Here is a 15,256-nt window from a genome sequence, read left to right as displayed (position 1 = left end):
TAGCAGCATTAGTGATGCTATACATGTGAACATATGCCATCGCCACACATCCGTAACTACTCATCATTCAGTATTTATGGACCTTGTCATGTCTATTAATCACCATTATCTTTACACTTGCAATTTTGATACACAATGCTTTATACTTGAATACCAGACAGAATATTTCACTGCATGTCATCCTCTGTATGTATGTGACAAATAAACTTACATGTGATCCTTTCACTATGAGTGAATTATAAATTATTAGTAATTAGTATATTTTTAATGAACATAACACAAGAACCAGATAAAGAAACTCAGGACAGCCACAATTCAGCACTTAAAAAAATATTTATTGAAACTTGTGTAAAAAAAATAACTCCCTAAACAATTTACAATCAAATTAAATCAAATAAAAATTCAAGCTGCAGTCATGCTAGAGGTGAAACTCCAAACATGTAGACATTTGTGCGACATACACAATGACACTCCTCTAACAATGCACAGCAGACAATTAAATAAAAAAAAAAAAAAAAAAAATTCAGTAGACATTTCAGTACTCCTTGTGTCAGACAATGGAAGTGCTTGTAAAGAATATTTACATGTATGTACACATCTGCTCAAAACAGCTCTTAAATATTTTAAAAATAGTTTTAAATAGGCTGTGGACCCTTCAGTGTGGAATGACAAACGTCGAACAAAAAAAAAATCGTTCTGCTATAAATAAATAAATAATTCCACTTAGATCTTGCTTTCAAGAAAAACACTGAAATAAATATTACTTACAGGCCTCGTCTTGGAATTTAGAGTCATAAGACAATTACATATTTACAATATTGACAAATGTTTGTAGTTATCTCACGTCGTAGTTGCATTGCTGTGTGCTTCTGTATCGACAAGTGGTAGTTGTGTTGAGTTTCTCAGGATATGAGAGTGTGAGACAGACAGACAGAGAGAGACAGAGAGAGAGAGAGAGAGAGAGAGAGAGAGAGAGAGAGAGAGAGAGAGAGAGAGAGATAGAGAGGTGTCGGACGGTCATTCTGCACAGATTATCTGAGGTTGTTTTGGTTACTCTCTGCATAGTGCAGATGAGATGGAAGCAAATAAAATTGTGACATCTGGATAAGGAGCAGTGGTACAGTGGCTATTACTTAATTCAAGTATTTATTTCTGACACTCACACAGAAGGCACTAAATGAAAGCTTGCTTCCTCCTCAGTGGAGGTTTCTCAGTCCATTCACAGGCATGCCTTTTAACTCTTCGGCATCGCATGAACCGCTTCAAGTTTGCACAGGTCACGTCTCAGCGCGGCGGGCATCACTTCCTGGGCCGGACTCTGCTTTTGACCGAGATCGGGAGTGGGGTGTCGGACATCCCAGACCTCTTGGGCTCACCCGTAGACAGCTGCCGTTTGTGTTAACCAAATGAAAAACAAGCATTTCACACTTTGAAACGTTTGTTTCCCGCGCTGCTCAGCTCGGAGGGCGGCCGTCGGCTATTAGCCAGCTGACGTAGTGTCGAGTCTCTATGTAGTGAATCACTTGCATACGGTGACCGCCTCATGGCTCAAACTGTGCAACCGGATCTCTGTGGCGTCTGTAGGTGGCGCCGATGTGTTCTGCATCCAGGAGTGGTTGATTATGTCCTCGAAAGATGGGCGATCGGCAGGACGCAGAGACAGACACCATTTGATGAGCTGCTGGCATTCTGACAGGAGAAAAGAGGAAAACATGTAAGTGAACAAAAAAAAACCAAACGGAGTCAGATGATTAAACACATGTACCATAATCACAGACCAGAGGAGTCATTTTACTTCTGTGAGGTTCTAAAGTCACTTGAATTGTCCGTCTCATCTTGTTATATTGTCACTGATTTGTAGTGTACACCTATTGCAAATAGTGTTAAATAAAAAAAATAGTTACCTGTCGAGATCCTTCGCCTGAAGAGCACTTGACCGCGCACGATTTCTTCATCCTGCTCAAAAGGGATGTCGCCACACACCATGTCGTACAGCAGAATCCCCAGAGACCAAACAGTTGCTGACCTGCCGTGGTACCGGTGGTATTTGATCCACTCTGGAGGGCTGTACACACGTGTACCTGTGTTTGAGAAGAAGGGGGGAAAAAGTTAATCTCAAAACCAAACAAAATTACAACGCTGTCTGAAAAAAAAAAAAAAACCAAGGCAATTTTTTTTTTGTTTTGATTGCAAAGAGTAAACACTAGTAGTAAAAGAGGTGGGGCATGGTGCAGGAAATGTTCTATGGCTGTGTTTACACAACACTACTACAGCACGCTAGGCCAGGTGAGCCTACGCAGTCATGTGTCGTGTGCACGAGGCGGGGCGGGAAAACCGGTTGCCATGTGACTTGTGTTTACAAACTTTGAGTTGTAGCGACGCCGCTTGTGGCCAACAGAGGGCGCATGGAAACGACTAAAAACAGGAGCGTCGTTTCTTACGGAGACGCTTGTCGGTTAATTGGACCTTTTTTCCATAATAAAAAAACGTGACTTCTCAGGCTCAAACCTCGTGCTAAATCTATTTAAAGGCTGAAGGTCATCGTAGCCTTCCTCGTGCAAGATTTACAGACAAGAGTCTTTATGCACACACACACACATTTTGCATGTTGCGTAAATTTTCCGAGGAAAAAAAAAAACGTGCATTACATATAAACGTTCTTACCGTCGAAATCGGTGTACACGGTGTCCTTGAGTAGCGCCCCCGAGCCGAAGTCGATGAGCTTGAGCTCTCCGGTGCGCAGGTCGATGAGGATGTTCTCGTCCTTGATGTCGCGGTGCACGACGCCGCTCGCGTGGCAATGACGAACCGCCTCGAGCACCTGGCGAAAGAACCCACGCGCGAGCTCCTCCGGCATCGCGCCCTTCTCCGTGATGAAGTCGAAAAGGTCCTTCACGGCTTCCGGTCTCTCCATTACGATGATAAAGGCATCAGGGCGCTCGTACCAGTCCAGCATTTTGATCACACCGCGAAAACCGGTGCCCACTTTCTTCAGCAGGACGATCTCCATGGGCACGCGCGCGCCGTTGGGCTGCAAATCACGTACAACACAAACGTCAACACGGGAAATTCAACCGAAACAAACGCTGGGTCGATTTGTAAAATCATTCAAATCATTTAATCCAGGTAGCAAATGGAAATTCTTACCAATTCTCCCCATTCGGTCACGCGCTCCTTAGACACATGTTTGATAGCAACCTGAATAATAACAATAATAAAAAAAAAACCCAAAGTCAACAACCGCATTCTTTACGTCAAAATATATGTACACACACATTTTAAATTACACATTAAGAATTTAATTCACACCCAAGTTCAAGATAAAATTAAATAATTAAATACCGTACCGGCGCTCCGTCGGCAATCCGCAGGCCAGTGTACACTGTACCGAACCCACCGCTTCCCAGCACCGAACCGACCTGATAAACCTTCTCAAACGGCTCCTTTTCCTTCACTAGAACCACAAAGAGCACAAGAAGGTGTTAAAACAGTGACATACGGTGAGAAACACGACCCAAATCCCCGGGTATCCCTCCCTCCCCCCTTCACACAGCGCTTGTCTTTAGCTAAATGCTAATCAACATGTCCGCTGCGGCTCCCACGCGCCATAACGACACTAAACGTCCTCTAACCTTGATGCACTTGGAGCTGCATCTTCGCAGGCATGTCGACGGCTGAAATGTGCGCGAACGTGTTCAGTTTAGACAGCAGCATCGTAAATATCCGTAAAAAGGCAGAAGAAGATCACGAAATTAGTCCCAAAGCCTTGAGAATCCGACCGAGACGAAGCACGGAGTAAAAAAAAATCCACGTCGTCTGAGGAGGAAAAAAAGGCGGATTTTCGTCTCCTTTCAAACGAGTTTTCTCCTTTCGAAAAGAAAGCAGGTTTACGAGTCGGATATAAAACCGAACGTGGTTTCAGCTTCAAGGTTCGAATATAAAAACAAACAGTTCGTGATATTACTATGGAAAAGAGGAAAGAAACGTGCGAGTTTTTTCCCCTCACACACACAAACAAACACAGACCGGCTTTCTGAAAGCGTAAAGGCGGGGCGCGAGGTTCTTATACACGTAGTAGCGAGCGTCACGGATGGCTCCGCCTACTGTTGAGAGCTCGACCAATGAGAAGGAGGTTCGCTATTGTGTGCGCGCGTCAATCAAATATGAAAATAGAATACGACGTAGGCTGTGCTATAGACGACGTGGCGGGAATCAAAACGCGCCAAATCGTTCACCTCGTGGTCAGGAGACAAAACACGTTAGTGCCCCAAAACAAAAGAGTCGTGATGGCATCATTAGTTGTTTTTTTTATACTGGATAAAACTTTTAGAGATTAATCTATGGGGTGTTTGAATTTAAAAATTACACTCTCTTTCTCTCTCTCTCTCTCTCTCTCTCTCTCTCTCTCTCTCTCTCTCTCTCTCTCTCTCTCTCTCTCTATATATATATATATATATATATATATGTATATATATATATAGATATATATATATATATATGTGTGTGTATGTATTTTTTATTTATATATATACATTTTTTGTCTTCATGTATTACAGCTTTTAGGCATCATAGATTAGAATTCGATTAGATTGTTGCGTTTTAGAATTGCGGGCTATCCGACATCCGTACTGCAGAGATTTAAAGAAAGCAATGCACATTTTTAGGGAACAAATGGTACTAAAGAGTGCTAAAGAGTATAAAGAATACTGAAACTTTCCCTGTCCAAAAAAAAAAAAAAAATTCTACTTCATTGTTTATCATTTGAAAGCTTTTGACTTATTGACAATTTGATTTATTTCTGAAATTCACTACTATATAAAATTGTATAAATAAAAGATTTAACGCAATAAAAAAAACCTAACGTCGTCACATGCGTGAACCTTTAAAAGCCGAATTTCCACTTTTATGCTAATTTCCAATTTTGTACTATTTCCACTTCTAAACGTTACATATGAGGTCCAAATGTCTACATGGGATGCCTTCAAATTCCATTAACTCAAAAGATTTTAAGCTTTCATTATGTACTAGACATAGTGATGCCATTACAACATATGGATAAAAAGTCTGAGCCCTTGTTGCTTGCCCGCATGATCGCAAGGCATCAAAGTTGAGTCGCTGTCCTGTCTCCTGATGTGGATGACTCTATTGTTTTTTTTACTGTTGGATGAGCATGATTGTGTGTGCTTGGGTGTGGTGGTGGTGGTGGTGGTGGGGTGCGTTTATGAAGATCTACAAACAAAAAACAAAACCTCATTAATCTCAAATCACTGCTTTGGATGTTCCATCCCCTCCATGGCTCTTCAGCTTTATTTAGACAGCGAACAATGGCAGTCACACCACCAGAGCGCCGAGGAAGATGGGCGCATACCAGGCATTCTTTCAAATTGGGTGGCCGCGTTCAGACTCGGCAGCAGGATGTGGGAAACTTGAGATAAAAGACTCCCATTTACCCCCAACCCCCCAGCCTGCTCCTGTGCTTTCCCGCCATAGCATTGGCTGAATAGTAAATGCACTCGATGCCCTCTCACTCTCCACGTTTTCCCTCCCTCCCTTCTTAGAATCTCTCTGCAACCCTGTCCCCTCTTTCCCTCATTCCCCTTCTCTGTCTATACTTCCCCTTCCTCTCTCTCTCTCTCTCTCTCTCTCTCTCTCTCTCTCTCTCTCTCTCTCTCTCTCTCTCTCTCTCTCTCTCTCTCTCTCTTTCTCTCTATATGTCCTCCCCCAAATTCTGTAGTAGGCTATTCTTTTCCTAAAAATAGCTTCAATTACTTCTCTCAAACTTGCTTTGTGCAATTAGCCCACACTCTAATAATGCATCAGACTAACTGCAATGTCATGCAGAATTCTCTATCTGCTTTAAATTCACTCTCTCTTTTTGCTCAGCCAAACGGATCTGATCGAAAAAAGACAAATCTGGATGATTCATAACAAGGTTAGCCTTTTGCGTTGCTGAGTAATGATCTGTTTTTGGAACTCACTCAGCATCCTGTTTTTGTTCAGTTCGGCAGGACTGACTCACTCTGCTGGGTTATGAACGATGACTGAGCTGCGTGGCAGACGGGCATACGTACAGCCTCCACACACACACGTGCACATGAACACACTGGGGAAGTATGGGATTGTGTATATGCATTTTAACAATGTTAATAGGTACATCAGTCAGATGTCCTAGCATTGCTGCCTAAGCCAAAACCCCGCTAGTCATTTTTCTATAAAGACACACCACTCTCCTTTTATTGACGTTCTTCACATCTAAAGATTAGCTGTCTAATAAATATTAACGAGACATGTATTGCTACATAGAATGGGCTGGTTTATCCCTATCTAGGGAGGAATAAACCTGAATGATTTAATATAGAGAGGCAGCAGGAATCTTGTACGAAGAGTGTAGATATGACAGGAACTCAGAAGCTGGGAGATCTGTGTGTCTGTGTGTGTATGTGTGTGTGTGTGTGTGTGTGTGTGTGTGAGAGAGAGAGAGAGGGAGAGAGAGAGAGAGAGAGAGAGAGAGAGAGAGAATGACAGCCACTCGTTCATCTGATAGGTACGTTATCTCTGAGCCATGCTTCTCAGAGGATAACGATGACATTTCAACTGCCTGTTAGACACTGACCACACACTCGCTTCACTGCCAGGAAAGTCTCAGTGACACTTATGAAGTCAGAGGCACCGTGACCGCAAATCACACCTTTGCTTTAGAAAGACAGAACATTTCATACTGACTGGCAATGAGCACAGCATTAGCTCATTCTCAGTGAATTTGTATCCTCTTCCTATTTAACCCACATGTCCATTATGTAATAGAAAACAAGTCAGAAGGTACAGACCAAATACAAAATAAATGAGGTATGTGACCAGTTCTTACTGTGATTAAAGAGACTAAGCATGTCACGTTTATGTCATAGCATAATATTACAATATTTCTTTAATAGGTATTAAACATAGTTGCCATAAATTATGATTATATTTATTATGCTATTATGTATTAGGGTTGAATATGAAATAAATATAACCTTATTCCACAGAGCTGATGATTTCTGGAATGTGATTGGTCAGAAGGTGTTGAATAGTTTTCTCAAACAGCAGCTATGATGGTAGTTATGTAAGATATGCAAGGCAAATCGCAGACCTATATCAATGCATCATGGGGAAACCATACGGACAGAAGACTTCTTTTATCAGTTTGTTTGTAACATACAAAGTTATCTGTGCCATAATTGGAGTTAACATGATTTTTTTGTAAGTTCAGCATCATTTAAATACATTATAATAAATGATAAGGTGAAACATATTACTTAGATGGGCTTAAACTGGGATTTATATGAAATATAGGAACTTTCAATTTATGTTATTATATGAAGAGTTAACATAAATACCAAATGCTTTTTGATTTAAGAAATACACATAAGTTTTTTTTTTTACAGTTTCTTTCAAATAAAATCGTTTTTACCGTTATCACAATTATACCATGGAATGATTTACATTTTCTACGTTTACTACCAGGAGCTCCATGTGCTGATCATATAAAAATATGGTGGAGCTGCGTTCCCTTGGGATCCCGCTAAATTAACGCCTGGTCATAATACACAAGAGTTCATTCATGGTAGTTTTATGGTTGAATATGTAATGAAAATAATTAGTATGATACATAACATTAATCCCATGGTAGTATTATACACCATTATACAGCTGATATGGGGAATAGGTATGTTGTAAAAATTGCCAATTACGTTTACAAGAAGCTGCTGCTGCTGCTGCAAAAAAAAAAATCCAGAAAGTACTAGTAGTTATAGGTAGTACAGTTTTACCTAAAACAAAAAGCAAAATCTTCCAATTAAAAAAATACAATTTATCTGCCATTAGCAATTACTTAACGCATTAAACACAATATAGATGTAATATTAATAATGTCATTAATGTAAGCTATGTAAGAACATTTTACTCTATCTCATACCATCACAATCATAGATAAATCTCACAGTTCTTCAGGAAAAACCGGATTCCTGTAATTATCTGGAAATTTTTAGAAAAACTTAAACATCTCATGTCTTGTGAATGTGAATGCATTACAATGTTACTGCAATTTACTGTAAATTCTTTAAAAAAAATCTTTTAAATCTTTTATATTATATTATAAATGTAGTCTCCAAACTCTCCGTCACCCTTTCCGTTGCTCAACATAAAGACAGTGTTTGACATTTCACTCAAAGTTCATAGGGAAAAAAAAGTCTGTTACGACATTCCAGTCTGGTGCACCCTGTAATAAACACACCACTCTAACACCCTAACCCCATTTTGCCACCTGAGGCTGACAGCGACAGTGAGGTGTGACCCTTCTGGATTTTCAGTAGATTGCTTCACCACTTGCCGGTAAGAGAACACTTGCCTGTCCATCAATCAGGTGTCATGGGTAATCACCTCCACAGCTGCTTGAACCCTCAACTGGATATTGGAACAGGTGGATAGACAGACTGGAGATGAAGAAACAAGCTTCTCACCAGCAAAGAGCACACTGAGCTAGCTAGCTATCTCAAACAAACCCAAACATTAGGTCAGACTGTTGTACTGCTTTACCTTTGGGGGATTGCTGGAAGTCTCAAGAATGCCCCTACCCCCCCCCCCCTCTCCTTTAACACTAGTTCATTTTGCTTGACAGGACTTTATATGGAACATTGTAGGCCAGCTGCCATGTCTGCATGAGTTTGTTAGAGAATATTAGGATAGTGTTTGCTGGGTAAAAGAATTCTTTATACCTTCTACTAATCTGCTTAATACCATGTCCTTGGGTTTAATTTAAATACCCCCCAGAATTGCACCCCAACTCCACACACACAAACACAAGGGGACCCCTATGTCAGTTTTTTGACATCACATTTCCATAGGAACTACCACATTGCAAAGGGAAGCAAAACAATGGCCACAAATAGCTCATTGGCTCTGTACTTGTAATCGAAAGACTTAAATTTAAATATGTAAACCCAATGATCTGCCCTCAAGAAACGGCTTTAAGGCTGATTTACACTCTCTTTTGGAAGTTTCGAAGAGGGACTGATCAGAAGTGAAGAGATGGAAAGAAGCTTAGACTTTACACACTCTGTTGCTGTAAGAAGATTAATGCCTTGGTCGTCCATGTTGCAATGTTGGGCAGTAGCGTTGCTGCACATGGGGAGAGTAGTAGTGTAACCACATTTACATTTACTGCATTTGGCAGTCAACCCTATCCAGTTCCTTATACAGAAGTACTTTGTAGTCTCCAACAAAAACACATCCTCGTTTACTAGCCAATGCAAATAGGTCTAGGTTTAAGAATACTGTCAAGCTAGAAGGTAGGAATTAACACAGCAACAAAATGTTCAATGACTTTTAAATGAAGCAGCTTGTTAAGATATGATAAATAATGTGATTTTATTCATCAACAAAACATCTCCAGCACATCATAAACATACGTATTTCAATTCCACTGAGTTATCAAGTTCTTGTCAGTTATTTGCAGGCACTTACGTTTTCAATCGTTTACATATATATATATTATATTCATATATTTTATATGTTTTTTGTGTGTATATTCATCACTCTACCTTTTTTTTATTAGCTCATAGTGTGTATCACTAAATTTCTTTAAATGATATCATTTATTTATAAATGAGACAGACCAGCCGAAGTCGCTAAGCTGCTATCAGTCTATATATCTCAGCTGAAATGATGCAGAAAACAACAACATCCTTATGTCAGTCAAAACACGCCACCATTTTGTTTAAACAGACAACAACAAAACACACTTCCCCTCCCCCTGAGTCTGATGGTCAGCCTACAAATAGACAAAACCCTCCTCCTGTTGTGAGGTCCATTCAGTAGTTCTATGAACTATTTCTAATAATAATAATAACAGTAATAATAATTAAGAAAAAAAAACCCACAGACTTCGTCATCTTCTTAGTTTAAAATAATAAGATTAACTAAAAACATGTACTAATAACTACTTTAAATAAGCTTGACATCATCACATGGGGGAAACACACTGGCTGTCACAGGCAGGATATTTTAACCAGCAGGTTTTTTCCTTTGGAGAGCTTTTAAATACACCATGAGAGGAACGGGGACTTGTGTTGATGATGTCAGGAGTTAAAAATAGAGCCTGGAATCAGTGTTGCAGCTGCTCTGACCTTTTCTTTTGTATTGGTTCTCAAGCTGAGAATAGCAAGAGCATGTGTGTGTGTGTGTGTGTGTGTGTGTTTTGGTGTGGATAAGAGGTGGATTTCCTCAAACTCTTGCTTGTATGAGAACACAGGTGTGAAACATGGTTAAGAAGGTGGCATTGGCGCACAAAGATCTCCCTGTAATTAGAAACTCTATCCTCAGCACAAACAAAGTCAGTGTCAGAGAAATTCATGAGAAACCATTTATGTATTGACACTGTAAATTCAAATGGTGCTGATAGTATGAATGGAAATTTAGTTAACCATTATTGGTTTATGATACTCTAGAATTTATCCAGGATGTTTTTTTTTTTTTACAACTGGATGTTATTGTTAGTGTTACAAGGAATTTCTCGTTATGATCTGGTGGATCCACCTCGTCACAATTTAGCTGACATCATTGACCTCTTTTCTAAATTTAGAGGTATAACCTCATAATTCCCACCCAGAATGGAAAACCAGCAAGGAGTAAATTTACCAATAGGTCACTCCTCCATATTACCCCCGATAGCTACTTTGGTTCTGAAAGGTCTTGCCTGAAGACAGAAGGATTATCGGAAACCCTCGAAGCAGACATCAAAGTCCAGGGTTTGGTGGGAAAAGGCCACTGGAGAGCTTCGGTTCATAAGGGCTCAGCTTAAATGTCAATGATGGCATGGCTAAGGGTCACAGGTTACCGAAATACCTGTCCAACATTCCGAGGCACTCCAGGAGGAAATGACCATCGCTTGTCTCAATTGGGGGCTGCTCCTAAAAGCATAGCTTTGTTTAACAGTGCTCCCAGCAAATTAAGGGATTAAATCTTCTTTTTTGGCAGGTCAGGGAACACAAGAGAGACAGAGGGCAGTGTGTGTGGGTTTTTGTGTGAGGCCCTAGTCTGTCTGCTGCCCTGTCATGTTTATTTGGGGTCAAATTTTAGCCTGAATAAATAGCAGCTACCGACAGGAGAAGATAATGAGTATGATTAATTATAGGGTTAAAAAAAACAAACAAACAAACAAAAAAAGACGATAATGATTGTTTCTTCTAATGTTTACCTCTAAATTATTTGGAATTTGTATTATATATATTATTATATAAGTTTGCAGATATATGTGTAATAGTTTCTTGTCAAGGTCACGGTAGATCCAGAGTCTATCCTGTGAATACTGAGGTTACGTGCACTGAATACTCCCTAAACGGTGTATTGCAGGGCACAATGCACTCATTCACACACTCTTTCACACCTACAGCAAATTTAGCATGGCCAGTTGACCTACCAGCATGTTTTCTGAAGAGAAAGAAGATTTCTCATGTGATACCCTGATTACAGCACATGACCACAAGTAAACATGTGACATCATGTGAAAGTTATGTCATCAAATTCATGATTCAAAAACATAATAAAAAATAAATAAAACCACATGCCCTACATGTGAGAAATGAGTAAATTCATGACTTTTCTGAAAGTCATGTTATTTGAATTAAAAATGCAAAACAAAATCAGTGAGTATTATACCTTACAATGGATAGATCTAATTTTATCTGATGACTGGCTATCTGATGACTGGCTAACACCAGTACTGACTCTCAGCTGAAAAACCCTTGAAAGCTCATGACAAAGAAAAACAGAAAAACAAAGGCAATCTTTCTTGTAACTCAGTATGAGCTGAATGTATTTTAGTGTTATAGCTTGTCTATAAATAAGTTGAATTGTCTAATGGGCAAAACGTCATGTCTGAATAAAAAAATTCAAACACCATAAACTTATTTGTCGTAACTCATATGCGTATTTAGTGTGAACACAAAAGCTTCATGATGCCTCATGGACAAGAGCAAAGAACCAGCAAAGAAGGCTCTACGGTGTAAAATCTCTGCCCTAGTCAGAGAATGCATACTCATTGCAAGACTGTTTGGAAATCAAGCTAAAGGGTAGCGTTCTCCACCACCAAGGGATTGTCAAAAGGATAAAGATGATGAACACAGCCGCTTTCCATGGTTTCGATATTTGAAATCCGATCACAAGTGGCCACTGGAGACACATTCATATGCTGGGTGTAAACAGCCATGCATTTCAGCTGTCCATTTATAATTGGATCACTTAAGATGAACATTATTTCCAGGTGTGAACACAACCGTAGTGACTAAACTTGACAAATCATGATTAACGCACCATTAAACCAAAGTGTGTATTTTCCCCATGGAAAGCAGAAGCAGTATTCAACCGTCATGGCTATGGGACATGCGTCACAGCCCTAATCCCTTGTGCTTTGATTTCCTAACCCTTATCTCACGAGGAAATTGCCCATGGGGACTTGCACTGCAGCTATTTCTTCTTCACTGCAAACACAGGTTTTAAAATCGAAACCATACATTTTTGAAGTTTACTCATTTATTCAGTTGAATGTTTTTTTTCCTCCACAGCCCAACTTTGAGCCGGTGGGATTTTCCCAGCTCACTTCCTCCTGATGTGCTGTGCATCAAAACACAGTGAGCGTGAGTAATCTTGAGTGGACATCCGGGTAAAAGCCCATGTGAGCACCGAGGCCTGTGCACTTCCTCTTTATACAAAGCATGAATGAAATGTCTAGCTGGCTCTCTAGGCAACAGCCCATCAGGACAAATGTATACAGGAAGTTTTGTGTTCTAGCCATGAATGGCCACCAAACTGTGAGTTTCTCCAGGAAAGGAGAAGTAAGATACATTCACAATATCTGTTTAATTATGGAAGGTGTTGTTTTTAGTTCCAGTATACTGCACTAGGGTGTATTATATTCCGTAGACTTTTATATCCAAAGCAACTTCTAAATAAAGCAGAATTTGATCCAAACACCAAGCTGGCTGGCCATGTGACTGTTCAGGGTCTAGCCTGAGGTGATTTTCAGGGGTGGTTTTCTGGCAGCACAACAAATTGAACGCACATCCTTCCGGTCATTAATACTGAACCTTAACCTGATCTGGATTCAATTAAATGCTACTGCATTTTGAATCTGACAATGGTTTTCAACACAGATTCAATAGTGATGTGACAAACCAATGGAAAAGTTTGAGTGATCTTGGATGACATCACCGGTTCCTTCAAATACAATTTTTAGAACAAATGTGCTTTTCTGTGAAAAAAAAAACAGGAAAAATGTGCTTCCCTTTTATAATGTAAACCGCATTCTCCAGAAACATTCCACAAAAAAGAGATTTTATCTAAAACATTTTTGTGTGTCCATGTATATGAGTTACACCAGGCTGCGTGGTGTGAGCTACAGGGTACAGGCTTGATAGTAGATCAGAAAATTATTCAGAGGAATAGAAAGAAGTCGGGAGACTATAAGTTATTAACTACAAGATACTGAGGGTGAATTCTTGATTCTGATTGGTCACAAGGTGTTGATTCAGTAGTTCTGGCTTTCAGTAGGTCCTGCTGAACAGCTTTATATTAATGTGCTTAATCTTATATGGAAGTTATCATTTCTATCATAACACTGCACACAACCACTGCACACAAACAACCTGTTAACAACATCTACAGGATTGTTTTCTTTTTTCGGGTAACATGACAAACTGCATTGTCACAAATACCTTCACTTGAGCATGCTGTGGATTTCCCAGCAGGAGAAAGAGAAACTCTGTTCTCATGTTCCCCTTGTGCTTTCTTGTTTCCTTTGACATGTGCCTATGTTTTGATCCAAGTCTTTCCTGTTCGAGTCCATCTGTCCTATGTCTAGTTTGATTTGTTTGACTTTACCACATACCCTTTATGTTTGTCGTTATTGTGTGGTTTACAGCTTTGGTTTCCTCCATTTCCTTGTTCCTAGTTACACTACATGGTTTTAACCCCTTCTTCGGCTTATGGATTATTTCTCTGGATCAGCCTGTAAATTGTCCTTCACCTTGAATTAAGTAGATTACTCCAAATCAACACCACGTGGACTCAAATTAAAATTCCAGTTTAATTTGTCACATATACAATCAAACACAATATGTAGTGAAATGCTCCTTAGGACTGTTCACGAAATATAAAAATTGAAAAAACTGCAAATTATGCTAAGATAGAGGCAGAAATAAGTATATAAAATATAGAAGTAACTGAATATAGTACGGTGATGTGTCTGAAATATGAACATAATTTCATATACACTGTATATTATATAGGGGGGCAAGGTGGCTTAGTGGTTAGACGTTTGCCTCACACCTCCAGGGTTGAGGGTTCGATTCCCGCCTCCGCCTTGTGTGTGTGGAATTTGCATGTTCTCCCCGTGCCTCGGGGGTTTCCTTCGGGTACTCCGGTTTCCTCCCCTGATTGGCATCTCTGGAAAATTGTCCGTAGTGTGTGAGTGTGTGAGTGAATGAGAGAGTGTGTGTGTGTGCCCTGCAATGGTTTGGCACTCCGTCCAGGGTGTATCCTGCCTCGATGCCCAATGAATCCTGAGATAGGCACAGGCTCCCCGTGACCAGAGAAGTTCGGATAAGCGAAGATAAATAGAAAATGAATGAATGAATGAATGAATGAATGAATGAATGAATGAATGAATATTATACTGTATGTTATTAAAGTGCAAAATGTGGATGTAGTGAAAAGCGTGCAATAGTCCAGCTAAAGTAGTTACATTTCCAGCATTTGGCAGACAGAGCGACTCACATTATCTCATTTAACTGACCTGGGATCAAACTCACAACCTTCTGATAAGTAGCCAATCAGCTTAACCACTAGGCTACCATACACCACGTAGTTGGTGTTGTTGCAGTCATGAAGTCAAGAAAGGGTCCAGTCTTTGCACATTTGAGTTTTGCCTAATCTACTTAACCTAAAGTACATTACATGCCTCTCAATTTCATGACACAGGCTGATGAGGAAATGACTATTTATAAGTGAAAACTAGAAGTATCTTGTTTCACAGCTTTAAATGAAACTATATATCCAGACTAAATGTACGAGATGTAATCATAGTTACAAGTAATCAAACTGCTGTGGAATAAGTGGAATAATATTCTTTGAGACGTAGTGCTCTGATTTGAGTCAGGACGCATCTCTGTTGATTGTTTTCTTAAAACAGCTCTACTTGTCTTTTTTTTTTTTTTTAATAACA

The 15,256-nt window shown here is 39.8% G+C and overlaps 1 protein-coding gene across 1 annotated transcript; it reads right to left on the bottom strand.

Moving 5' to 3' along the window:
- Positions 1 to 314: 314 nt before the first annotated feature.
- On the bottom strand, positions 315 to 4,042 carry pim1 (Pim-1 proto-oncogene, serine/threonine kinase). Its single transcript, XM_027151782.2, has 6 exons — positions 3,633 to 4,042; positions 3,348 to 3,454; positions 3,148 to 3,198; positions 2,665 to 3,031; positions 1,905 to 2,081; positions 315 to 1,689 (listed from the first exon to the last, which is right to left on the bottom strand). Exons 1-6 carry the CDS (start codon positions 3,712 to 3,714, stop codon positions 1,520 to 1,522), a joined length of 954 nt encoding a protein of 317 aa, XP_027007583.1. The 5' UTR covers positions 3,715 to 4,042; the 3' UTR covers positions 315 to 1,519.
- Positions 4,043 to 15,256: the final 11,214 nt, after the last annotated feature.

The sequence above is a fragment of the Tachysurus fulvidraco genome, chromosome 14, assembly GCF_022655615.1.
Source record: "Tachysurus fulvidraco isolate hzauxx_2018 chromosome 14, HZAU_PFXX_2.0, whole genome shotgun sequence".
NCBI lineage: Eukaryota > Metazoa > Chordata > Actinopteri > Siluriformes > Bagridae > Tachysurus > Tachysurus fulvidraco.
Note: the sequence above shows the minus strand (reverse complement) of the source record. Positions and strands in the feature narration are given on the sequence as shown.